The 27205-nt window shown below is 45.2% G+C and overlaps 1 protein-coding gene across 1 annotated transcript in view; it reads right to left on the bottom strand.

The window, feature by feature from the left end:
* Nucleotides 1-27205, bottom strand: part of LOC115087992 (dedicator of cytokinesis protein 2-like) — a 1829205-nt gene that overhangs the window by 1696804 nt on the left and 105196 nt on the right. Inside the window, exon 2 of the mRNA XM_029595813.1 lies at nt 25749-25832. Coding sequence (XP_029451673.1) covers nt 25749-25832 — 84 coding nt within the window. The remainder of the gene's footprint in view (nt 1-25748; nt 25833-27205) is intronic.

Here is a 27205-nt window from a genome sequence, read left to right as displayed (position 1 = left end):
CACCCCCATAATTTTGCTACTCTAGGAGGCAGCCAGTAAGTTTTACTAATGAAAGCATCAGCCCTTATTATTTCTGAGACTGCAGCCCTGGTGGTTCTGGATTTCAATTATGTATCTATGTATCTAGAAACTCCCTCTTGCACCTTCCCATGTTATTGGTACTCAAATTATACCACATCTGCCTGCTTCTCGCCAGCACTCTCTAAAATCAATCTAGTTGTAATCTATGGTGAGTATATCTGCTTTCAGGGGTTCAGGTGAGAGGTGTTTCTCTGCCTTTTCCCTGAAATACAAAGATAGGGATTCTATTCTTGCAGGCTCACTGGCTGAGATTTACTGCCTCTTTCCTGGCATCCACATTTAACATCTCTCTTATCTTTCAGTTTTCTGAATTCAGCTGTCTGTATGAAATATTCTAAGTTTGAAAAGGGGAACATTTTTTCAATTGTCTTTTCTTGGACTTCTCTTCACTTTACTGGAATCTCCCTCAGTCTGTAGTAAGGCAGTTCCAGAATCATCCCCAACCTCATAAAGTTATCTGGCCTTTTACTGTCAGCTTTAGCATGACACTAGAGCATTCTTTAATTTCCCTGTGCACACATCGAATTTTATTGGGTCTTGATCATTTCACACTTTAGGATTTACAAGATAAGCTCTTACAAATTTCTGGTGGCTCTCTGAATATACCACAATTCTTGCCTCCAATATCCTTTATCAGTAGGGCCATCAGGAAGACCATATTCCCTTATCCTGACCCCAGGCTATCAACACATTTCCAATATCAGGACTTGTACCTGCCCTTGCCCCTTCCTTAGTATCCCAATCTCTGTTTAGGCTCAGCTGACTGAACTTCTGGCTGTATTTTAATTTGGGTTGACCGTGCCCAGACTTCAAGGTAGTTCCCTACTGTGCCAGAATGCCAGTTTGTCCATATAATGCTGCACACTCTGGAAGACCTCAGAGAATTCTGCAATCTGCTGCTTTTGTACTCAGGTTTTATGTCTGGTGGCAGAACTGTAAGAAACTGCTCTAGGATAATTTTCTTCCTGACTTCTACACTCAAACAGTCCTTGAGTTGGAACCATTCCCAACAGACGTCTCACAGGCAATTTATTTATTTATTTAAAAACGTTTATATACCGGTATTAGTATGCATACATCATACCGGTTTACAATGTAACTTTAAAGGCAGAAATTACAATGAACAGGGAGGGCGAACAAGGAGGAGTATACAAAGAGCAGGAGGTGGAGGAATTAAAGCAATAAATAAAACTGCAACGGACTATTTACAGGAATATACAAGGCGTAGGCAAGATACTTGCGGAAGTCAGTGTACTTAATCAGGGTAGGCTTGTCGGAAGAGCCATGTTTTAAGTTTTTTTCTGAACTTGGCGTAAAATGGCTCTAGCCTGAGAGTGGTAGGGAGGGCGTTCCATTGTTTAGGGCCTGCAAAGGATAGTGCACGGTCCCTAGTAGGGGAGAGGTGGGCTTTTTTCAAAGGGGGAATGGAGAGGGTGCCTTTGTTGACAGTGCGAGTGGGTCGTTCAGTGCGTATAGGACGAAAGGGTTCATCCAACCAATTGGAATTGTGCGAGTGGATGGACTTGTGCACTATGGTTAGAATTTTGAAGAGAATTCGGGATGCGATGGGGAGCCAGTGGAGTTCTTTGAGTATAGGGGTAATGTGATCAGCTTTCCTTGAGTTGGTGATGACCCTGGCGATGGCATTCTGGAGCATTTGTAAGGGCTTGGTGTGGTGGAGGAGGGTAGGCTGAGGAAGAGGGCATTACAGTAGTCCAGCTTTGAGGAAAGGGTGGCTTGGACGACGGTGCGGAAGTCATGATAGTGGAGGAGGGGTATGAGTTTCTTCAGGATGTGAAGCTTGAAGAAACCTTCTTTGAGGATGGAGTTGATCTGTTTTTTGAGATTGAGTTGTTGATCTATGATAACCCCAAGGTCTCTTACTGTGGGTTGGGGTGTTATGACGTTGAAAGCTGGATCGTTGGAGATCGGTGGTTTGGGAGGGAGGTGAGGAGAGATAAGAAGCAGCTCTGTTTTGGAGGAGTTTAGAGCGAGGTGGATGTTGGTGAGGAAGTCATTTATGTTGGCAAGACATGTGTTCCAGAAGGCAAGGGCATCTGAGAGAGAGTTGTGAATGGGAATGACGATTTGAACGTCATCTGCATAGAGGTAGAATTTGAGGCCGAGGTCTGTGAGGAGCTGACATAGAGGTGTGAGATAAATGTTGAAAAGGGTGGAGGAGAGGGAGGAGCCTTGTGGGACACCTTGAGACAAGGGGTAGAGTGTGGAGTTGGCGTTTCCTATCTTGACGGAGAACTTTCTGTTAGATAAGTAGGATTTAAACCATAGTAGGGCTAGGCCTGAGATGCCTATTTCGGATAGCCGGTTGATGAGGAGGTTGTGGTTGATGGTATCAAAGGCAGCTGAGATGTCGAGTAGGGCGAGGAGGTAACAGTTGCCTCGGTCCGTGCCTATGAGTAAGTGGTCCGTGAGGGAGAGCAGGAGGGTTTCTGTATTGAGGTATTTACGGAAGCCGTATTGGGCTGGATGCAGAATGTTGTTGCTTTCTAGATATTCTGTAAGTTGGATGTTTACAATCTTTTCCATAATTTTGGATAGGAAGGGCAGGTTAGAGATAGGGCGGACGTTAGCGGGGTCTTTAGGGTCTAGTGTTGGTTTTTTTTAGGAGGGGCTTGACAATAGCTTGTTTGAGAGCATCTGGGACAGAGCCTGAAGAGAGGGAGGAGTTTATGATGTCTGCGATGGGTTTGGATATAGTATTCGGGATGGAGAGGAGGGATTTTGTGGGAATGGTGTCTGAAGGGTGGGAAGCTGGTTTGAGTTTTCTGAGAATAGATTCCACTTCTTTAGCGGAAGTCAGGTCAAGGGTTTGGAGGGTGGGTGAAGTGGGGGAAGGTTGGAGGGAGGGGGAAGGGGAAGGTTGGAGGGAGGGGGAAGGGGAGGTAGATGGAGAAGGGTGTTGAAATCTGCGGAGGATGTTGGTGATTTTTGTGAGGAAATACTGGGCGATTTCTTCGCTCTTAGTGGAGGCATCATTCTCAGGGATAGTGGGCTGAGAGGATTTGGTGAGGTTGGCAACATATTTGAAAAGGGCTTTCGGGTTGTACATGTATTGGTGGATCTTAGCTGAAAAGTAGTCTCTTTTTGTTTTGAAGGTGGTTATTCTATATTGGTGAAGGGTAGTTTTGAAACTTGAGGCGAGTTGAGGTGAGGGGGCTTTACGCCAGCTTCTCTCTCGCTGCCTGAGGGTATTTTTTAGGGATCTTAGTTCAGTCGTGTACCAGGGTTGATGATTTTTTGGGGGTTGGGTAATGTTACGTCTGGAGATGGGGCATAGTTTGTCAGCAATTTCAAGAGTCATGCTGAGCCAGGATTTGATGGCAGTCTCTGGACTGGAGCAGTCAAGGCTAGTGGAGGTGTTGGAAATGGCAAGAGCCAGTTCATCTCCAGAGCAGGGTTTCCTGAAGGTGAAGGTGGTGTTGTTTGAGGGAGTGGGGGTAGTGGGGAAGTTAAGGGGGAGGAGGGCTTTTATGAGGAAGTGGTCGGACCAAGGTACAGGGGAGCAGGTGGGGGGGTGGGATGGTAGGAAGCAGTGGTTGATTAATATAAGGTCAAGGGAGTGACCAGCTTGGTGGGTGGGGGAGGCAATAATTTGTCTAAGGCCTAAAGCTTGGAGTGCAGTAAGGAATGCCTCACAAGAAGGGGTAAGGGGGGTGGCATCGACATGGAGGTTGAAGTCTCCTAGTATGATGGAAGGGATTTCAATGTTTATGTTGGCAGATAAGAATTCAATTAAGGGGGAAGGGTCCCGTTCGATGGATCCAGGAGGGGCATAAATGAGACAAATTTGCAGTGAGGGGGCTTTGAAGAGGCCAATTTCTAGGTTGGAGGGTGATGTGGTGTGGGAGAGTTTGAGATTAAGGTGTTTCTTGAAGGCTAGGAGGATGCCACCTCCTCTTTTCTTGGCAATGTCCAATGAGCTGCATAGCCAGGCATCCTGTTTGAACTGGGCCTCCCAAACTGGTATCTATATTCTTCCATCCTGTTACTCAAATGATAGCCACTTTAATTTTAGTTTTGTTCCTTGTCAGGCTGTTCAGGACCCAATATACAGTTTAGACTTCCCCTGTCAGATTCCCCAGTCATCTTCCCCACTGGTCTCTAGGCGACACAGCTACATCAGCTACCCTTTCATAGGTGATAATATTTCTCAAGGTCATCTTCTGGCCTTGTTGAGCTGGTATTTATCAAGTTCCTTCCTTAGTCACAAGAAGCCAGTGGAATGAGTGAATCGCCAGCTGCTTGCTGTGCTAGGCTAAGATAACTCAAACAGACCTGCTGTAGCTGGGCTAAGACTTCTTGTTGCTGGCTAATTTCCGAATAAGCTGCCATTGCAATTCTGCCATCCTTTGCTTAAACTGAGGCTGGCTCTGTTACTATTCTTGAGCCATAATTGTTTAACTTTTCTCTTAATTTTAGACCAGGAAACCGAAAAAAAAATGTATTCCTGCTAGGTTTTCAGGGCATGAGCTCATGCTGGGAACCAAACAGGGAGGTTCTATGCCTGTCACGCATTATTTATATTCTGCTTTCTCAGGCATTTCAAAGTGGATTACATTCAAGTACTGTAGGTATTTCCCTATCTCCAGAGGGCTGATAATCTAAATTTGTTTCTGAGGCAATGAAGGGGAAAGTGACTTGCCGAAGGTCACAAGGAGTGGCTGCAGTATTTGAAACTTGGTTTCCCTAGTTTGTAGCCCACTGCTCTAATCACTAGGCTACTCCTCCATTTTCCAACTGGGGATCATGGGATATGAAACTATAACTTTCTAGCTTCAAATCAGGGATGCTGTAGCTGAGCTAAAGGAGTGGTTCCCCTAACTGAGCTAATAGGAGGACACTATCATTTTTATCCAAGTTGCTCGTATCCATCGTCCCATTAATTTACCCTGTTACACATGCTTTATAGCAAGATGGTTACCCAGCTGATTTACTAACATTCCCTCCAGAACTTGGGTATTTTCAATAACTGTATTTTGCATTTGACTATTACCAGCATGGCCAGTCCTCTTAATGTTTGAGAGTCCATTGAAAAATTAGCAGCTTTCTATTGAAAGTCTTGAAAATCTACAGCACAGCTACAAAATCTATGTTTGAATTGTTAGACAATTCATGCACTTCTAGCTGTTATATTCTGGTATAGTTGTGGACCCTGGATCGTAGTGAGAGCTGTCTCCACCCACAGGGAGGAGCCCTGTGGGGACTCACCACAATAGGCATGGCCTCAGCTGAAACGGACACATATAGTACAAGACTTTATTAGACTGGAACGTAGGTGAGGTACCCACCAAGTGGGAAGGAAGACACAGTCCAGAGTAGTAAGGTTGCTCAGTGATGATATCCCTGGTAATGGCGCGCAGCACGGGGTACGCCAAGGTTCAGTACTGTCATTGGTAAGAGAAGTGCAGGAGGACAGCAGAGCTGGGTAGATGAAGGTACTCACTCTGAAATATAGAAGATGGTCTGCTGAGGCGAGCACGGTAGTGGCCCGAGACATGGGGTACACCGGAGGTTCCATCAGGAAGACGGTATCAAACGTGAAGCGTACTCACAAGGCTGAATGAGGCTGGGTCCCAATCAAGAGTAGATGGATTCTCCAGGCAGGAAGGCCCTTCGAGGAGCGGATATCCAGAACGTGACAAGGGCGCTGAGGAGCAGGTACCTATAGCATCCAAGTCCTGGAGTTCAGGAACAGTTCAGAGTAGCAAATAGCAAAGGGTCTCCAAGTGGAGTTGAATTCAGCAGGAAGGAAGTCCTTGCTATCTCGTAGGAAGCATAGGCCGGATAGCTTAAATACACTGGCGGGTGATGTCATGCGGAGGAGACGCCCCCAAGGTTTCTGCCATGACGTATATAAGAGAGGGCCTGGCGCACTCACGCATGCCCTAGGTAATCCCCGATTCAAGATGGTGGACGGGATTGCCCACGCCATCCCGGGGACACCGGGGAAGGTGGCGTTTGTAAGTGGAGGCCGCCATTCTTCCAAGAATCGCTGATGCAGGAAAAAGAGAGGTGAGCAACAGAGGTCGCAGTCATCTGCGACCGATGGGTGCAACAGTACCCCCCTTCTTAGGGCCCCTCCCAGGGGGTTTCGGCTTCCTTGGATGAGTTAGATGAAATTGTCAAATTAAATCCTTGTTAAGAATGTTATTAGCAGGCTCCCAACTATTTTCTTCCGGCCCATATCCTTCCCAGGATATGAGGTACTCCCATTGCTTTCCACGTTTACGTACATCAAGAATGTCATCAACTTGGTATGTGATGTCCTCTTTTGCAGTTAGAGGTTGTGGGTCCGGAGTCTTTTTTAAAACTTGGAGAGGATGAGTGTCTTCAAGAGAGATACGTGGAAGGCATTGTATATGTTCATGGAAGTGGGTAGTCGCAGGCTGTAAGTTACTGGTTCCAGGTGGCAGAGTATGGAAAAAGGCCCAATGTAGCGTGGAGCGAATCGAACAGATGGCAGCTTGAGATGGATGAACTTGGTACTAAGCCATACGTTGTCTCCTGGTTGGAACTGAGGTGCTGCTCTGTGATGAGCGTCATAACATTTCTTGGCCTGTTGTCCTGCCTTTTGTAAGAGGCCTTTGGTTTGTTTCCAAAGCTGATGGAATTCTTCAGCTGAAGCCTGGGCTGCAGGAGATGAAACCGACAAGGGTATAGGTAACGGAGGAAATGGCTGAAGTCCATACACTATTTGGAAAGGAGTCGATCCAGTAGCGGCTGATGTATGTGAATTCAGGGCGAACTCAGCTCAGGGGAGCAACTCTGCCCAGTCGCTTTGTCTGGAGTTGACATAGGAGCGGAGGAACTATTAAGTGTATGGTTTGTTCTTTTGGTTTGACCATTTGATTGTAGATGGTATGCTGACATTAGATCAAAAGAAATATAAAATTTCTTACAAAGGGCTCTCCAGAACTTAGCTGTGAACTGTACACCTCTATCTGAGAGGATATGCTTTGGCAAGCTGAGCAGGTGAAATATATGCCATATAAACAGCTTTGCCAATTCTGGGGCAGATGGTAACCCGGGTAATGCCACCAAGTGCACCATTTTCGAGAAGCGGTCTACTGTGACCCATATGGTGTTGTTTCCGCTGGATACTGGCAGGTCAACGACAAAATCAGTCGCAATGTGCCTCCAAGGTTCCTCTGGAGCTGGTAAGGGTTGGAGAAGGCCCCAAGGGCGACCAGCCTGAGGCTTCTGTCTTGTGCACGTGGCACAAGATTCAACGTATGCTCGTACATCTCCTACATTGAAGGCCACCAATAATATCTCTGTAAGGTGGATAGCATACGGAATTGCCCAGGGTGACTGGCTAATCGGGAATCATGAGCCCATTTCAGAAGTTTCTTTCTCAGGGTCCGAGGTACCACTGTCTTCCCAGCTGGAATGGAATGGGTAGCGTCCAGAATCACCTTCTCGGGATTGATGATATGGCGAGGTACATCTGGGACATCTTCTGAAGTGAAGGAGTGCGAGAGAGCATCTGCACGAGTATTCTTGTCAGCAGGATGGTACTTGAGCAGAAAGTCAAACCAATTAAAAAACAAAGACTATCGGGCTTGTCTATTATTCAGTCACTGCACATGACGCAGATATTCCAAATTTTTGTGGTCTGTGTATACAGTTATCTGATGTTGTGCCCCCTCGAGCCAAGGGCGCCACTCTTCAAATGCTAGCTTAATAGCCAACAGCTCTTTATCTCCTATACCATAATTTCTCTCGGCTGGAGAAAAATGCCGGAAAAAAAAAGAGCAAGGGTGCAATGTATGGGAATCCCTGTTCTGGCTAAGAACGGCTCCTACTCCGACATCGGAGGCATCAACCTCGACAATACATGGTCGTCAAGGGTCCAGGTGGGGAAGGCAAGGTTTTTTGAGAAAAGTCTCCTTGAGGGTTTGAAAGGCAGCAACAGCTTCTGGAGACCACTGTGAAGGGTTGGCTCCCTTCTTTGTCATGGTAGTAAGCGGTGCAATCAAGGTGGATTAGTGGTGGATGAATGTGCGATAATAATTGGTGAAGCCTAGAAATCGGCGGAGTGCTTTGAGACCAGTGGGTTGAGGCCAGTCCTGTATGCTTCTGGTCTTTTGTGGATCCATTTGGAAGCTCCTGCTGGGCACCACGTAGCACAAAAAGGAAACAGACTCTTGATGGAAGGCACACTTTTCAAGCTTAGCGTAGAGACGGTTATCCCGTAGTCTCTGCAGGACTCTGGCAACATCTACTTGATGACTCTGTAGATCTTGGGAGAAAATTTAGTATGTCATCTAAATACACAACTACGCATTGGTATAGCATATCTCACAGGATCTCATTCATCATATTTTGGAATAAGGCTGGACCGTTACATAGGTCAAAGGGCATGACCAAGTACTCGAAATGGCCATCGTGATTATTAAAGGCCGTCTTCCACTCGTTCCCTTGACGAATGCATACCAGATTGTATGCCCCTTTTAGGTCCAGCTTCATGAAAATTTTGGCTCCCTGGAGTCTGTCAAATAACTCTGAAATCAGAGGTAAAGGGTATCGGTCCTTTATGGTGATTTCGTTGTCCTCTGTAGTCTATACATGGGTGAAAGGATCCATTCTTCTTGCCAACGCAAAAGATTCCGACTCCAGCAGGTGACTTGGAAGGCCGGATAAATCCTTTTTGCAAATTTTCTTGAATATAGGCCAACATGGCCTCAGTCTCTGATAGAGAAAGTGGGTACACCCTTTCTCTAGGGGGCTCCTAGTCAGGATTTAAATTAATAGCACAGTTGAAGGACCTGTGTGGTGGCAATATGTCAGCTGCTTTTTTAGAAAACACATCTTGACAGGACGAGTATTGTGGCAGCAAACCTGGGAGAGAAGTAGTGGTAGACATGCAGGTCATTGGTGTTACTTTCATCAGGCATCTGTCTTGACAAGCCACTCCCCAGTTCCAGGGAGTGCCCCAGTCAAACTGGGATGTGTGGTCTTGCAGCCATGGGAGGCCAACTACTACTGGATAGATGGCTTTGTCAAGGACCAAAAATGAGATGGGCTCAGTATGAAGAGAACCAGAGCGCAGGCATATCAGTTGCGTGGTATACGAAACTTCTCCTGGTAGTGGTAGAGGAGAGAAGCAGCGGAGTAGGTGTCGGAACGATATGAATCTGTAGGTGTTCCACCAGCCTTTTAAGTATAAAAATTACCACCGGCTCTGACATCTACAAGTGCAAGAGTTTGGAATTCAAAAGTCCCGGAAATGATTGAGTCTGGGAGAGTCAGTGGAGGAGATGGAGTAGTAAGACCCAGGAAGAGTCCTCCAGCAGATCCTAGGTCTGCATGTTTCCCAGACAGATGGGACAGGATTGAACCGCATGATTAGTTAGTCTGCAGTACATACAGAGACCTAATCTCTTACGGTAGTGTCTCTCCTTGGCGGTAAGGTGGCTGCGGCCTAATTGCATGGGTTCATCTTCTTCAGTGATAGGTGAAGGCAGGGTCTGAGTTGCAGGTGTTGCTTGTGAGCGCATACACCCAGATGGATGTTTCTTAGGACTCTTTCCTCCTGTGAACATTCTCACAGGCGGCGATCAATTCTCCCTGCGTCCAAGGTGTCAGGTAATTCACGTGCTGCTAATTCATCCTTGATGCGGGAGTTAAGGCCCTCTAGGAAAATCACACATATGCACCCCAGGTCCCAGTGAAGCTCTGAAGATATGGTCTTAAATTCAATTATGTAGTCCGGAAGTGGCTTAGCTCCTTGTTGGAGGTGTAAAAGAGCAGATCCAGTGACAGTCTTGCGAGCTTGGTTGTGAAATACTGACTTGAAGAGAGCAAGAAAACCTGGCAAGTCGCTGAGAATTGTGTCATTGCATTCCCAGAGAGGTGAAGCCCAAGCCAGGGCTTTCCCATCTAAAAGAGACAGGATACACGTAGTCTTGGCTACTACATTAGGGAAGACTCAAAACCTGGTTATTTATGAAAGCCTTTCCAGACACAAATTGAACTTTCTCTCAACCAAATCAACTAAGACCTCCCCTCAGGGTAAACATAAACTCTAACAACTCCATAATGTTATTTCTCATTAAATGAGCAGGTTTTTGTTTTTTTTTTATGTTGCTTTTATTATGTACGGTATATTATATACGGTATGTTATATATTATATATTATATTATATTATATAAATTTATTATATACGGTATATTACCTTGTTACTCTTTTTATCACATTGTTAATTTTCTATCGCTTTCCTTACTTTCCAAGTTGCATTAGGTCCCTGTTTTATTGTAACTGCTATTTCTTCTTATATCACATGTTAATGTTCTAAGTTTTTCTCCTCTTGTCACACCCTGTTAATTGTAAACCGACATGATGCGACTCCCATCGCGAATGCCGGTATATAAAAAATTAAAATAAATAAATAAATAAATAAGTAAGTAGGTAGTAGCGAGAAGTGCATATAGCAATGGTTGAGAAAACCCCTACACACAGGGAATCTCCTGAGAAGCAAGTAGGGGCTGGTAAAGGTACTGCAGTTCATACAGAAACCACTTGCGGCGAAGCATCTTTGTCAGGCATAATAGAAATGTTCAGTCGGGAATTCAACTGTTTAAAGGCATTAGCCAATGTCTCTAAGGTCCTCTGTTGTTCAGCAATATGTTGGGCTAGGCCAGGGATGGCCTGCAGGGTTGAGACCTGAGCTGGGTCCATGGAGTTAGCAATCTGTTATAGTTGTGTGCCCTGGTATAGTTGTTTCTTATTTTTATATACCAACATTTGATCTCAATTGAGATATCACACCAGTTTACATTCAAGTACTGTAGGTATTTCTCTATCCCCAGAGGGTTTACAATCTAAGTTTTTGTACCTGAGTTAATGGAGGGTAAAGTGACTTGCCCAAGGTCACAAGGAGCAACAGCAGGACTCAAACCATGGTCTTCTGGTTCATAGTCCACTGCTCTAACCACTAGGCTATTTCTCCTCCCAAGTTGTGGGCCCTGGATCTTAGTGAGCCCTGTGGGGACTCACCATGATAGGCAATGCCTCAGCTGAGACAGACACAGATAGTAACGATTGGAACGTAGGTGAGGTACCCACCGAGTGGGAAGGAAGACCCAGTCCAAAGTAATAAGGTTGCTCAGTGATGATATTCCTGGTAGTAGCCCGCGGAGCGGGGTACGCTGGGGAACTCCTCCTCCAGATGATACACTTCTCAGGGTAGATCCGGTAGTGGCCCACAGCGCAGGGTATGCCAAGGATCAGCACTGTCATTGGTAAGAGAAGTGCAGGAGGACAGCAGAGCTGGGTAGATGAAAGTACTCACTCTGAAGTGTAGAAAATGGTCTGCTGAGGCGAGCATGGTAGTGGCCCGAGACATGGGGTACACCAGAGGTTCCGTCAGCAAGACGGTATCAAACGTGAAGCGTACTCACAAGGCTGAACGAGGCTGGATCCCAAACAATAGCAGATGGATTCTCCAGGCAGGAAGGCCCTCCGAAAAGCAGATAGCCAGATTGCGATAAAGGCCCTGAGGAGCGGGTACCTATAGCGTCCAAGTCCCGGAGTTCAGGGACAATTCAGAGTAGCGAATAGCGAAGCATCTCCAAGTGGAGTGGAATTTGACAGGAAGGAAGTCCTTGCTAACTCATAGGAAGCCTAGACCAGATAGCTTAAATACACTGGCGGGTGACGTTATGTGGAAGAGCACCCCCAAGGTTCCTACCATGATGTATATAAGAGAGGGCCTGGCGCGCGCGCGTGCATGCCCTAGGTAATCCCTGATTCAAGATGGCGGATGGGATTGCCCACGGTGTCCCAGGGATGCCGGGGAAGGTGGTGTTTGTAAATGGAGGCCGCCTTTCTTCCAAGAATCTCTGATGCAGGGAAAAGAGAGGTGAGCAACAGAGGTAGCAGCCATCTGCGACCGACGAGCGGCACACTAGCTTTTTGCATCAAGAATCACTATAGGAAAATACCCTTGTAAGTGTGTAGTGAATTGGCGTGGGTCCACTTATATTTTCTTTGACACACCATAATTGAAAGATTTCTTAAGTGCTAGATATCCAATAACAGTTGAGACATCAAATGAGGGATAATAATTATGAAGTAAACTCTTGGTTGACCACCAAATGATTAGTATTTTCATTTAAGTTTTAACTCCTCTGTATTTCTTTACACCCCCACCATATTTTCCTCTATAATGACATAGTGCATAAAATGAATAATTTGGAAATTTCCTGTATTGAAAATGTCAATATATTTATGTTGTATTTTCTTTATTTCAATTGTAAGGCACTTAAATGTCTTTATGACAAAGAATATATTTATTATTGTAATTTTGAAAAGTAATAAAAAGTAAATAAAAAAAAAAAGAATCACTATAGGAAATAGTGTAAGAGTATTGCTATGATGGAACTCCAAAGTCAGAAAAATTATAGCCCCTCCCAACTGAAGGTACTATAGGAGATGATTTAGGGGAAAACTGACAGCTAGAAAAAAGGACAATTATTTTCTACAAACAACTGAAGATCAGCTATTGTTGCGCTGGAGGTGGATCCTTGGCCTGGTGCAGGATTGGTACGGCCCTCTGGTCGGACCCGGAGAGCACCTGCCACCAGAAGGCGTAGCACAGGAGGAGACAGAGGCTAGCTGGAGCTTCACCAATAGCAACCCTCAGGTTGAGCCCTTGGTTACCCGGGCCGCCTGGTATTATGTGGGCCTCGCAGAGTTTACTAGAGATAAAGTTCAACGGAGTGCCCACCACGAACAAGGGTGCGCGGTCGGTGTTCAAACAGGGAAGTCCAGAGGTCGCAGGAGGCCAGAAGAGAGTGTCAGAGTGTATAGCGAGGATCAAGGCCAGAGTATCAGTCCAGAATGGTCAGCCAAAGCAGGGTTGGTAATAGTGGTCAATCCAGGCATAGTCAGGTCAGGCAAAGGTCAAGTTCCAGGCGGTGATCAAGAGTAGTCAGGTCAAGCAGAGGTCAAGTTCCAGGCGGTGATCAAGAGTAGTCAGGGTACAGGCAAAGGTCAAGTTCCAGGCAGCAATCAAGAGTAGTCAGAGAACAGACAAAGATCAGTACCATGCGATCAGTCCGAAGGGTAAGAACATAAGAACATGCCATACTGGGTTAGATCAAGGGTCCATCAAGCCCAGCATCCTATTTCCAACAGTGGCCAATCCAGGCCATGAGAACCTGGCAAGTACCCAAAAACGAAGTCTATTCCATGTTACCATTGCTAGTAATAGTGGTGGTTATTATCTAAGTCAACTTAATTAATAGCAGGTAATGGACTTCTCCTCCAAGAACTTATCCAATCCTTTTTTAAACACAGCTATACTAACTGCACTAACCACATCTTCTGGCAACAAATTCCAGAGTTTAATTGTGCATTGAGTGAAAAAGAACTTTCTCCAATTAGTTTTAAATGTGCCACATGCTAACTTCATGGAGTGCCCCTTAGTCTTTCTATTATCCAAAAGAGTAAATAACCGATTCACATCTACCCGTTCTAGACCTATCATGATTTTAAACAGCTCTATCATATCCCCCCTCAGCCGTCTCTTCTCCAAGCTGAAAAGTCCTAACCTCTTTAGTCTTTCCTCATAGAGGAGCTGTTCCATTCCCTTTATAATTTTGGTCACCCTTCTCTGTACCTTCTCCATCGCAATTAAATCTTTTTTGAGATGTGGCGACCAGAATTGTACAGAGTATTCAAGGTGCAGTCTCACCATGGAGTGATACAGAGGCATTACGACATTTTCCGTTTTATTCACCATTCCCTTTCTAATTATTCCCAACATTCTGTTTGCTTTTTTTGACTGCCGCAGCACACTGAACCGACGATTTCAATGTGTTATCCACTATGACGCCTAGATCTCTTTCTTGGGTAGTAGCACCTAATATGGAACCTAACATTGTGTAACTCAAGCATTTTTCCCTATATGTATCACCTTGCACTTCTCCACATTCAAATTCATCTGCCATTTTGATGCCCAATTTTCCAGCCTCACAAGGTCTTCCTGCAATTTATCACAATCTGCTTGTGATTTAACTACTCTGAACAATTTTGTATCATCTATCTCACTTGTCATATTTCTTTCCAGATCATTTATAAATATATTGAAAAGTAAGGGTCCCAATACAGATTCCTGATGCACTCCACTGCCCACTCCCTTCCACTGAGAAAATTGTCCATTTAATCCTACTCTCTGTTTCCTGTCTTTTAGCCAGTTTGTAATCCACGAAAGGACATCGCCACCTATCCCATGACTTTTTATTTTTCCTAGAAGCCTCTCATGAGGAACTTTGTCAAATGCCTTCTGAAAATCCAAGTACACTACATCTACAGGTTCACCTTTATCCACATGTTTTTTAACTCCTTCAAAAAAGTGAAGCAGATTTGTGAGGCAAGACTTGCCTTGGGTAAAGCCATGCTGACTTTGTTCCATTAAACCATGTCTTTCTATATGTTCTGTGACTTTGATGTTTAGAATACTTTCAACTATTTTTCCTGGCACTGAAGTCAGGCTAACCGGTCTGTAGTTTCCTGGATTGCCCCTGGAGCCCTTTTTAAATATGGGGGTTACATTAGCTATCCTCCAGTCTTCAGGTACAATGGATGATTTTAATGACAGGTTACAAATTTTTACTAATAGGTCTGAAATTTCATTTTTTAGTTCCTTCAGAACTCTGGGGTATACACCATCTGGTCCAGGTGATTTACTACTCTTAAGTTTGTCAATCAGGTCTACCACATCTTCTAGGTTCACCGTGATTTGGTTCAGTCCATCTGAATCATTACCCATGAAAACGTTCTCCAGTACGGGTACCTCCCCAACATCCTCTTCAGTAAACACCGAAGCAAAGAAATCATTTAATCTTTCCACGATGGCCTTATCTTCTCTAAGTGCCACTTTAACCCCTCGAGCATCTAACGGTCCAACTGACTCCATCACAGGCTTTCTGCTTTGTATATATTTTAAAAGGTTTTTACTGTGAGTTTTTGCCTCTTTGGCCAACCTCTTCTCAAATTCTCTCTTAGCCTGTCTTATCAATGTCTTACATTTAACTTGCCAATGTTTATGCATTATCCTATTTTCTTCTGTTGGATCCTTCTTCCAATTTATGAATGAAGATCTTTCGGCTAAAATAGCTTCTTTCACCTCCCCTTTTAATCATGCTGGTAATCGTTTTGCCTTCTTTCCACCTTTCGTAATGTGTGGAATACATCTGGATTGTGTTTCTAGGATACTTTTTGGGTACTTGCCAAGTTCCTTTGGGTACTTGCCAGGTTCTTATGGCCTGGATTGGCCACTGTTGGAAACAGAATGCTAAGCTTGATGGACCCTTGGTCTGACCCAGTATGGCATGTTCTTATGATGGTATTTTTTTAAACAATGGCCACGCCTCTTACACACTTTTTACTTTTGTAGTTGCTCCTTTCCGTTTTTTTCTATTTTTCTCATTTTATCAAAGTTTCCCTTTTGAAAGTTTAGCACGAGCGCCATGGATTTGCTTACTGTCCCCCTTCCAGTCATTAAATCAAATTTGATCATATTATGATCACTATTGCCAATCTGCCCCACCTGCGTTACCTCTCTCACCAAATCCTGTGCTCCACTGAGAATTAGATCTAAAATTGCTCCCTCTCTTGTTGTTTCCTGAACCAATTGCTCCATAAAGCTATCATTTATTCCATCCAGGAACTTTATCTCTCTAGCGTGTCCCGATGATACATTTACCCAGTCAATATTGGGGTAATTGAAGACTCCCATTATTACAGCACTACCAATTTGGTTAGCTTCCCTAATTTCTCTTAGCATTTCACTGTCAGTCTCACCATCTTGACCAGGTGGACGGTAGTATACTCCTATCACTATAGTCTTCCCCGACACACAAGGGATTTCTACCCATAAAGATTCAATTGTGCATTTAGTCTCGTGCAGGATGTTTATCCTGTTGGATTCTATGCCATCCCGGACATAAAGCTCCACACCTCCTCCCGAGTGCTCCTCTCTGTCATTGCGATATAATTTGTACCCCGGTATAGCACTGTCCCATTGGTTATCCTCTTTCCACCATGTCTCTGAGATGCCAATTAAGTCTATGTCATCATTCACTGCTATACATTCGAATTCTCCCATCTTACTTCTTAGACTTCTGACATTAGCATACAAACATTGCAAAGTTTGTTTTTTGTTTGTATTTTAATTCTGCTTTTTAATTGATAGGGATAAGTTAGAATTTTTTAGCTCAGGTGAGTTTTTAGTTACAGGCACTTGGACTACTTTTCTTATTATTGGAACCTCACTGTCGGGATGCCCTAATTCTAATGCATCATTAGTCCTTTGAAGATACCTCTCTCTGAACTATGCACTGTCGGCTTTCCCCTTTGTTCTAGTTTAAAAGCTGCTCTATCTCCTTAATCTCTCCATTACTACCAGTAATGGAGAGACGAAGGAACAGGAGACACAGGAACAAAGACACTGGTACAGGAGTCACTGGAACGCAGGAAGGCAAACTAGAGACACCGGAGTATACGACCCAATTATCAAGGCACCGTTCAGGGGAACAGGCCTGGCCTTTTATGCAAGGGAGTTGTGATGTCATCGGAGTGTGCCGGGTTAGAGTTTCCTGCACTAGTGCCTTTAAGTACGATGACGTCAGCCATGCACGCCTAGGGCAGGGCCAAGGAGCAGGAGGACGCGGAGCCCCTGAGGGAACACCACTATGAAACTGGCCTCGGAGACAGTGAGCGGGGGAGCCGGGAACGCCCGAACGTGCTGCAGCGGCAGAGGGAGTGAGCCTGGAGGTGGTAGACGGATGGGAGAGGTGAGCAGGACAGGCCGCAGAGCGGACGCGGCCGGGAAGCCAAACAGTACCCCCCCCCCCCCTTCTAGGCCTCCCCCTTACCGGCCTGGGCTTGTCAGGATGGGTCCTTTGGAACTCCGCAAGGAGGTTCTTGTCTTATATGTGTTTGGAGGTCTCCCAGGAGTTCTCCTCTGGCCCGAAGCCCTCCCACGACAGGAGGTATTCCCAATGCAATGTTCCCTCTAAGCTGCGCAATCGCGCGGCCGCGCATAAGTTAAATTCCTGCCGCGCACATGTTTTTATCTGCCGCGCAAAAAAAAAAGTTTAAATTTACGGATTTCAATGGCAAAATTGTAACGAGTTTCAGTAAGAATAGACATTTTCGTATAGTGCTACAAAATTTAAATTTTCTTATCGACAGCGCATTAGTCATACTTTCGTTAATTTCCGTTTCCTGTTTTCCATTCACGAGAAAGGGTACAGGCAGACAGAAGATAGCGGAAAAATATGTCGAAACGTGAATTCAAAGACGGAAGAAACGATAAACGTTTGACTAAGAAAGCGAGATTGAACTTTAAAGTCGAATGGCTCAAAGAATATGTAGAAGCCGATATGCCGTTCAGTCTGTTGATTTGCTAAGAAGTCAGCGTCGGGGAACACTTCGGGCATTGCTGAAGGAAACTACTGAAGAAAAGAAGACAAAAACTGACATTTTTCTGAAAGGAAGTCTGCTTCCAGTGAAACGTGAATTCAAAGACGGCTCAAAGAATATGTAGAAGCCGATATGCCGGAGTGCGTCATCAAACAGTGAACGATTCTTGGAAATATTTTTAAGTTCAACTCGGAGAACTCTGTTGTCTGCGACATCTGCAAACATGCGAATGCTCATTGTGCTTTCGCCCAAGGAAAACAGTGGGACGAATGGAAACTGGATTATTTAAAGCGACATTTACTCCAGAAAGTTCACGTTCAGTCTGTCGATTTGCTAAGAAGTCAGCGTCGGGGAACACTTCGGGCATTGCTGAAGGAAACTACTGAAGAAAAGAAGACAAAAGAAGACAAAAACTGAAATTTCTGAAAGAAAGTCTGCTTCCAGTGAGGAGGTAAAAATTCTAATTGATAATGTCCTCCTTGCCATAAAATTGAATTCTTCGATGCTATCTGTTCGGGAAATTCACAATCACATTGAGAATACAGACATCACCGTGACAAAAATGTTAATTCTTTATGTAAAATTTCGAAAAGAAGATGAAGCTGCTTACTGTACTTATGGTAATGTTCACATCAGACGGGGGCTTCTGTGATGCTCAAGAACTACGATATGCTGATTCAATATTGCAGAGAACGGATAGAAGAAGATGATGACCCAATACACAAATACTGCTTAGACAAGTTGACAAAACCTGAGTATCATGTTACCATCTTTACTTCAGAGGAGCAATCAAACAACTGTAGAGGCGTTCCAGATGACAAAAGCCAAAATAATGAAACTTCGATCACAGTATCTTGGTGACACCATTCATTTCTCAGGGGAAACACGTGAAATTGAAACACCAATGTTTGTGAGTCGCATAGATGACAAAGGAAGCTTAACTGTTTGCATGTTGCAGAAGGTCTGCATGATGTGCACGAATGTCACACTTACAAAATTGACAGATGACAAAAGCCAAAATAATGAAACTTCGATCACAGTATCTTGGTGACACCATTCATTTCTCAGGGGAAGTTCGTAATGTTATAGCAACGTATCCTTCTGTCAACACCACTGCTGTCATCAATTTCATAGAACGTGTCTGTGATCACTTTAGCAGTAGATTTCCTGAAGATGAACTTGGCGAATGGTCAGTCTTTGATAAAGATTCCTTTGCATCTGTTGAAAATGTTAAGAATTTTTTATTTGGTTCTGACAAAATTGAAATACTGGCAGCTAGATACTGCACCTTGCTAAACAAGCCAGAAGTTGTTCTTAAGAAAGGACGATGAAATACTTCTACGGTTGATGTAATGTAATGTTTTCTCTTTCAGCTTTCTGCAAATGTTCATATTTGAATCATATGTTGAGAAATTTTGCACAATAAAATTGACATGTGAAAGTTTTGCACATTAGTTTCAATTTTTGCACACATGCCACCAAACCTTAGAGGGAACATTGTCCCAATGGCCTCTCTTCTATCAGATGTCCAAAAACTCCTTGACCTGGAGAATGTCCTCATGTTCACCGGTGAGCTGTGACGGAGCTGGGGGTCTGCGAGAGGGCCAGTTCAGGACCAGGGGCTTTAATAAAGAAACGTGAAATGTAGATTCCCATGGAACTGGGGAGCTGCAGCTGATACGTTACAGCCCCAATGCGTCGGATAACTGGAAATGGCCATATCAATCTAGGGGCCAAATGTTGCGAAGGTAATCGTAACTTAATGTGTTTTGTGCTGAGCCAAACTTTCTGGCCTGGCTGGAATAGAGGAGCAGTGCGACGGTGGGCATCAGTGAAGCGTTTGGCTTCCTCAGTGGCCTGACCCAGTCTTTCCTTGACTCTATTCCAGAGGCGGCGAATTGTCTGTTCCGTAGACTGGGCTGCAGGCAAGGGTACGGAGAGTGGTACAGGCAGAGGCAGGCGTGGTTGGCGACCGAACACCACAGAGAAGGGAGAGACATCTGTGGCTGAGGCGATGTGGGTATTGTGGGACAATTCAGCCCAAGGCAAGAGGTCGGCCCAGTTGTCCTGTTGATCGTTGACGTAAGTCCTTAAGAATGTCTTCAAGGACTGGTTTGTCCTCTCAGCTTGGCCGTTCACCTGAGGATGGTAGGCCGAAGTCAGATTGAAAGAGATATAGAATTTTTTGCATAGAGACTTCCAGTATTTGGCAGCAAATTGTGGCCCACGATCGGAAACTATCTCTTTGGGGAGACCATGTAGATGGAATACGATCTTCAGGAAGAGTTTTGCCAGTTCAGGAGCCGAAGGAGACTCGGTAGTGGAACGAAGTGGGCCATTTTTGAAAAATGGTCGATGATGACCCAGATGACCGTGTTGCCCTTTGATGGAGGCAGATCAATGATGAAGTCAGTAGAGATGCTTCACCAAGGCTCACTGGGAGCCAGAAGAGGTTAACAAAGGCCCCAAGGGCAGCCAGCAGGAGGTTTGTGTTGGGCACAGATGGGGCATGAGTAGCCACCAGTAGTATCTTCTTAGCATCTCAAGTGTCCAAGCCCGGCCAGGATGGCTGGTCAACTTCGAGTCATGAGCCCAGCGAAGAACACGTTCTCGGAGATGGCATGGACCAGCTGGCAGCGTCGGTGACTGCAAGGGTTATACAGGCTGGGTCGATGATGTGCCTAGGAGGGTCAGGAGTATCCTCTGGTTCAAGAGAGCGGGAGAGAGCATCCGCTCAAGTGTTCTTGCCTGCAGGATGATAACAAGTTCAAAATTAAAACGCTCAAAGAACAATGCCCAGCGGGCCTGTCTGGGGTTGAATAACTGGGCTTCATTCAAGTGTTTGAAGATTTTTGTGATCTGTAAAGATAGTGAATTTATGCTGTGCTCCTTCTGACCAGGGATGCCACTCTTGAAGAGCTAATTTCACAGCTAGGAGCTCACGATCCCCAATTGTATAGTTTTGCTCTGCTGGGGAAAATTTGTGATAATAGAAGGAGCAGGTATTAAGACTCCCTTGGAGGAATACTGGCTCAGAACTGCCCCAATGGCAGAGGTGTTGACTTTGACGATGAAGGGGCGTAGACAAGGTCCAATGCAGAAGACCTCTTTCAAGGTGTGGAAGGCGGATTGAGCCTTGGGACTCCAAGCTTGGTGGTTACTACCTTTCCTAGTCATAGCAGTGAGTGGAGCAGCTAATGTGGAATAGTTGGCAATGAAGTTCCTATAATAGTTTGTAAATCCAAGAAACCTTTGTAGGACATGGAGGCCTACTGGTTGGGGCCAATCTCGGATTCCTTGGACTTTTTCAGGATCCATGGTAAAACCACGATTGGAGATAATGTAACCCAGAAACGGAAGACGAGTCTGTTCGAAGATACACTTCTCTAGTTTCGCATAGAGACGGTTGTCCCTGAGATGTTGGAGGACTGTTCGAACATGTGAATGGTGGGATTTCATGTCCTTGAAAAAGATCAGTTTATCGTCTAGATATACCACGACAAACGAGTATAGTAGGTCTCAGAAGATCTCATTCATCAAGCATTGAAAGACCACAGGGGCATTACAAAGTCCGAAAGGCATCACTATGTACTCATTGTGGCCGTCCCTGGTATTGAAAGCAGTCCTCCAAATATCTATGACTGGATCCTTACAAGATTGTATGCCCCTCGGAGATCTAGCTTCGTAAAGATCTAGGCTCCTTAGAGGCGATCAAAGAGTTTGCTAATGAGTGGCAGAGGACAGCGATCCTTGCGGGTTACGGCGTTTAGCCCACAATAGTCAATGCAAGGACATAAACTTCCATCTTTCTTCTTCATGAAGAAGAATCCGGCTCCTGCCCGTGAATTAGAGGGTCTTATGAATCCCTTATCCAGATTCTCTTTAATGTACTCAGACATTTTTTTGGTTTCCGGAAGCGAGAGAGGGTAGGTTCGGCCTTTGGGAGGCATGGTACCTGGTAGGATTTCAATGGGACAGTTAAATTCCCGGAGTGGAGGCAGGATGTCAGTATTCTGTTTGGAGAAAACAACTTGGAAGTCTGCATATGGAGCAGGTAAACCGGTCAGGGTTGTAGAGTTCAGAACGGTGACCACTGGAGACACCTGTCTCAGGCAGTGGTTCTGGCACTGGGATCCCCACTGGATTAACTACAGGGATTGCCAGTTGAAGTGAGGTCCATGCACCTGAAGCCATGGAAGTCCGAGGATTACTGGGTGCCTAGAATGCTTCAGGACATATAGTGAGATATCTTCTTCATGGAGGGTTCCCATGGAAAGGCAGAAGGCTACGGTGTGATGAATGATAAGTCCAGGAAGATGCTCTCCCTGGATGGACACAATGCAGAGGGGTATGTCCAGAGGCTGAAGCGGGATATGGAGCAGTGTGACGATATCATCCAGAATGAAGTTGCCACTCGCCCCAGTGTCCACAAGTGTCGTGGCAAAGGACCGTGACTCTCTGGAGAGAGACACAGGGAGTAGTAATTGGGGGACAGTAGTAATTGGGGGACAGTAACAGTAGCGCCCAAGCTTGGGACCCCCGCTGGGCTCAGGCTCTGCAGTTTCCCGGACAAACTGGACAGGCTTGCAGAAGATGTCCAGAACCGCCACAGGATAGGCAAAGATCTTCCTTTTTGCGCGAAGGCGCTCTTCAGGAGACAAGCACGGTTGATCTGCATCGGCTCTTCTGGTGATGGAGGAGATGCTGGTAAGGCCTTTAATTGAGGACTGGTGGCACGAGCTGGGCGTTTGGCAGAAGACCGAGAGACCTTTACCTCCTGATGTCGCTGGCGTAGTCGGTGATCAATCTTGCCAACCAAGAAGATGATATCATCTAGAGATGTGGAAATCTCGCAAGCAGCCAGCTCATCCTTGAGGGCAGGAGATAAGCCGTCCAGATAGGTTGCCCATAGGCAGTCCTCTTGCCATCCCAGTTCTGTGGCTAGTGTCCTGAATTCTACTGTGAATTCAATGAGCGAATGTGGGCCTTGACGGAAATGGAGGAGCTGGTGACCCACAACCGCCTGTCAGCCGGGGTCCTGGAAGTGGGAGATGAAGTGGGAGAGATGACAGAGGATGTCATCAGAACGTTCCCAAAGTGGGGAAGCCCATGCCAGGGTCTTCTTTACAAGGCGTGAGAGGATGAAGGTGACCTTGATATTTTCACTTGGAAACAGCTCAGGATGTAGTGCGAATTGCATAAAACATTGGTTGAGGAAACTTCGACAGAGGCGTGGATCCCCATTGAAACGGAGTGCAGCAGGAAGGGCCAGAGATGCCCGTGGAGGTGCAGGTTAAGCTCAACCTCTTGAATTGGCCTTAACGGAATCCTCAAGTTGAGACCATAGTTTCTCCACAGATGAAGTCAATGCTTCTAGGGTTCGCTGTTGTTCTTGGACATGAGCAGCTAGGCCAGGAATGGCCTGCAAGGCGGGAGACTCTGCTGAGTCCATGGCCTTGGCAACCTGTTGCGCTGGAGGTGGACCCCTGGCATGGTGCAGGATTGGTATGGCCCTCCGGTCAGACCTGGAGGTGGAGCATAGGAGGAGACAGAGGCTAGCTGGAGCTTCACTAATAGCAACCCGGGGTTCCCTCAGGTTGAGCTCTTGGTTACTCGGGCCGCCTGGTCTTAGATGGGCCTCGCAGGATCTCCTAGAGAGAAAGTTCAAGGGAGTGCCCACCATGAACAAGGGTGCGTGGTTGGTCTTCAAACATGGAAGTCCAGAGGTCGCAGGAGGCCAGAAGAGAGTGTCCAAGGGTATAGTGAGGATCAAGACCAGAGTATCAGTTCAGAATAGGGTCGGTAACGGTGCTCAATCTGGGCATAGTCAGGTCAGGCAAAGGTCAGGTTCCAGGCGGCGATCAAGAGTAGTCAGGTCAGCAGCGGTCAAGTTCCAGGCAGTGATCAAGAGTAGTCAGGGTACAGGCAAATGTCAAGTTCCAGGCGGCGATCAAAAGTAGTTGGAGTTCAGGCAGAGGTTATGTCAGGCAGCAATCAAGAGTAGTCAGAGAACAGGCAAAGTTCAGTACCATGAGATCAGTCCGAAGGTTACTACCAGTAATGGAGAGATGAAGGAACAGGAGATGCTGGAACAGGAGACGCTGGAACAGGAGACACAGAAGCAAATACACTGGAATGCAGAAAGGCAAACTAGAGACACTGGAGTGTATGACCCGATTGCCAAGGCACCGTTCAGGGGAACAGGCCTGGCCTTTTATGCAAGGTAGTTGTGATGTCATCTTAGGGCGCCGGGTTAGAGTTTCCCGCGCTGGTGACTTTAAGTACGACAACGTAGGCCATGTGCGCCCCTAGGGGCGGGGACGAGGAGCAGGAGGACAAGGAGAATCTGCGGGAGCTCCACTGTGAGGCCGGCATCGGAGACGGTGAGCAGGGGAGCCGGGGACACTGCGAACTTGCTGCAGCGGCAGAGGGAGCGAGCCCGGAGCTGGTAGACGGACGGGAGAGGTGAGCAGGACCGGCCGCAGAGCGGCCGCAGCCGGGAAGCGCAACAGCTATTATACTTTTTGGCATTTTATGTACTAGGTGGCTATGAGCAAACACATCAATACAGAGAACATTGGACCCCCTTCTTGATTCTCCCTTCATTTTTTTTCAAAACCATTATAATTAAAACAAAACAAAAAAACAAAACATGTATATGTATTTCTGAAACCCAGAGCAGACAACACTTTTTACTATGCACCATATAGATGTCTTTAGTCTTTAAGAGTCTCCTCCTTGATGTCACTGCTTTGCAGTTTACTTGTGCTGAGATTGGCACAGACTAATGAACAACAATGTAAAATATTGATTTACTCAGATAATGGTGGAATAAGACAAAGTCTTCCAACAATAATTCCATCATGACAATAGTAATGTGGTTGCCATGTTAATCCACTTGAATGGATCTAAATAAAGGTTAGCAAAGAAAAAAAAATTATATAAGGTGATACCTTTTTATTGGACTAATTTAATACATTCCTTGACTAGCTTTTAAGAGTTAACACTGTTCCTTAGCTTCAAAATGGACCATTTTGGGCCTGAAGAAGAGAGTATTAATCCCCCAAAGCCAGTCAACAAATGTATTAAGTTAGTCCAAGAAAAATGTTATCATCTTATATTATATTTTTATTTGTTAACCTTTATTTCCACTCCTTCACAATAAAACCAAAAACAGAAGAGAAACACATTTTTCAAACTGGGGAGAAATTTTTTTTAGAAACTTTAGTAGTAAGGTAGGTCCATAGTCAGCCGCAATCCAGCTGAGCAAGTTAGCCAGACAAACGTTCTAACTAACTTGTCTGGGATTTTCAGTGGTGTGGCCACGCTGCCGAATATACCTGACTATCTAATAGTTGAGTGTTTCCCAACCCTCACCTTGCTGTACACTTAGCCAGTCTGGTATTCAGGATTTCCACAATGAATATGCATGATAAAGATTTTCATGCCCTGAGTCTCCAATATATGGAAATCTGTCTTATGCATATTATTATTAGGGATGTGCATTCGTTTTTCAAGAATTAGACATTTTCAACGAAATTGACTAATTCGTCCTGGTTCGGGAGAACCGAAAAACAAAAGCAATTTTTTCCTAAATTTCGAAAAAATTCAGTTTTCGGATTAGCGCACACTAATGGGAGTTTAGTGCACGCTAACTTTAAAATGTTAGCGCGCATTAACGGGAGTTAGCACGCACTAATGGGAGTTAGTGTGCACTAACCCGAAAATCGGGGTCCCCCCCCCCAAAAAAAGCCCAAACTGCAGGAAAAACGAAATTTCCCGCAGCGGGCCGAAAATGAAGCCCAAACCAAATCGTTTTACCATTGCACATCTCTAATTATTATAGATATCCTGAAAACCCAACTGGTTAGGTGTGCCTCCAGGAGCAGGCTGGGAAGCACTTTAATAGTTACCTGGAAACACTGTAATAGTGAGCTGGATAATTTTATCCAGGTAACTTTAGGGCTGCTCATTAGCAGATCTAACTTATCCGGCTAAGTTAGCCAGATAAATAGCTCCGCCCCAGAATGCACCTATCCTGCTCCCCATTTAGCTGGATAAAAAGTTATCTAAGTGGTGGCCACTGAACATGGCCAAAAAATTGAAACAGCATCACTTAGCTAGAGAAGTCTGAACTTATATGGCTACGTGGCATTGAATATTGTCCTCAAGGATGTTTTACTGTATAAGAAATAAGCAAAGGTCTCTTTACCTTCACACATCTGCAGGATGTGAACCACATCCCCAATCTGAAGTGAGAGATGATGGTCCTTCGTGCCAGTAAAGTTCCATAATGCTGAAATATAATGAAAGAAAATCTGGATAAATAAGCCAGGAAACACTATTATTTGCCTTCCAGAACACCCAATAAGAATTCTGTCACACATCTAGCGAGCTTCAACAAGGAGTCAGAAGACAGTGTTTTCTATAGAACAAGAAGCTCAGAGACAGGGGGAGAGAAAGGAAAGAAAGGAGCTGAAAAGGAGCGAAAGAAAATACTGAGAGGGTGGTAAACACTTGGAACAGACTGCCAGCAGAGGTTGTAGGAGCCAAAACTGTCAGAATTCAAACATTCATAGGACAGATGCAAACACAACTTAGTGACACGTCAAAGCAGGAAAGAGTCAGGTCCATGGCAGCTCAATAGGCAAGAAACAATGGGCACACCGAGTGGACCAAGTAGTCCTTATTTGCTGACATATTCTCCATTTCTCTTTTTCAAACTACTGTTTATGAATTGTAATTGCTATTGTAATAGGGTACAGATTGCAGGCACAAACAGAAGACTCCAGGCACTTGGTCCGAAAAAGGAAAAGTTTTTATTTTTTGCTAGCAAAATAGAAAGAAGGCTTCCTTTAGATCGAGTACACAATGGCAAATTTTCAGCCAGCATTCCCTTTAGACCATGGCACTGATCTATACAAATACAGCAAAAGCCTACTGTGGCACCATGAGCCGTCTCAGGGTAACCAGAGGACAGATGTAGGCTGGACTCTAGTAGAAATCTTTGCATAAACTCTTTTATCAGTAACCAAAAATAAGCAAAAAACCGTTCTACTATTCTCTGCAGTTCAGCAACACAAAAATAGTATCACAACTTACAGTTCAGTAATGTGTTCTTTCGCTAGGCTTCCTTCTCTACCGTGGGCCTCCTGTTCCTTCCTGGCCTGGTTAGATACTCCCCTTCCCATTGGCCTCCATCTGGACCAGGATTCCCTGTTACATGAGGTTTACGGTGGACCGGGCCAGATCTCTGGATCTGGTCCTTTATAGCATTCTGGGGCTCTCTTGTGTATACCCCTTCACACCTACATACTCCTGAATCTGATCATCCACTGATCTCTTCCTAGCACAGCAGCATAGTAAATGATGGTAGAAAAAGACTGTCTGGTTTACCTAGGCTTCCCAGTTATTCTGGCAATATTGCTAAATATATATCTTTGCTGCCAGTCACTGAGTGTGACCACCTGTAAAAGACCTCTGCTTATCTAGGACAGTCTTTTTTGTCTACCTTATTTGTACTTCATCATCCTGGGCAGATTAATATTCAAGATCCTCACTTAGTTCCCTCCAGCACCCCCACCTTTCTCATGTCTAATCACAAAGCTCTGTAAAAATCTGAACAGTTAGAAATGCTGGCATGGGTTGCTGCCCAATCATCCAGTCTTC

Source organism: Rhinatrema bivittatum, chromosome 1, assembly GCF_901001135.1.
Source record: "Rhinatrema bivittatum chromosome 1, aRhiBiv1.1, whole genome shotgun sequence".
In the NCBI taxonomy this organism is placed as follows: Eukaryota; Metazoa; Chordata; class Amphibia; order Gymnophiona; family Rhinatrematidae; genus Rhinatrema; species Rhinatrema bivittatum.
The sequence above is the reverse complement of the archived record's forward strand: the minus strand, read 5'-3'. Positions and strand labels throughout refer to the sequence as shown.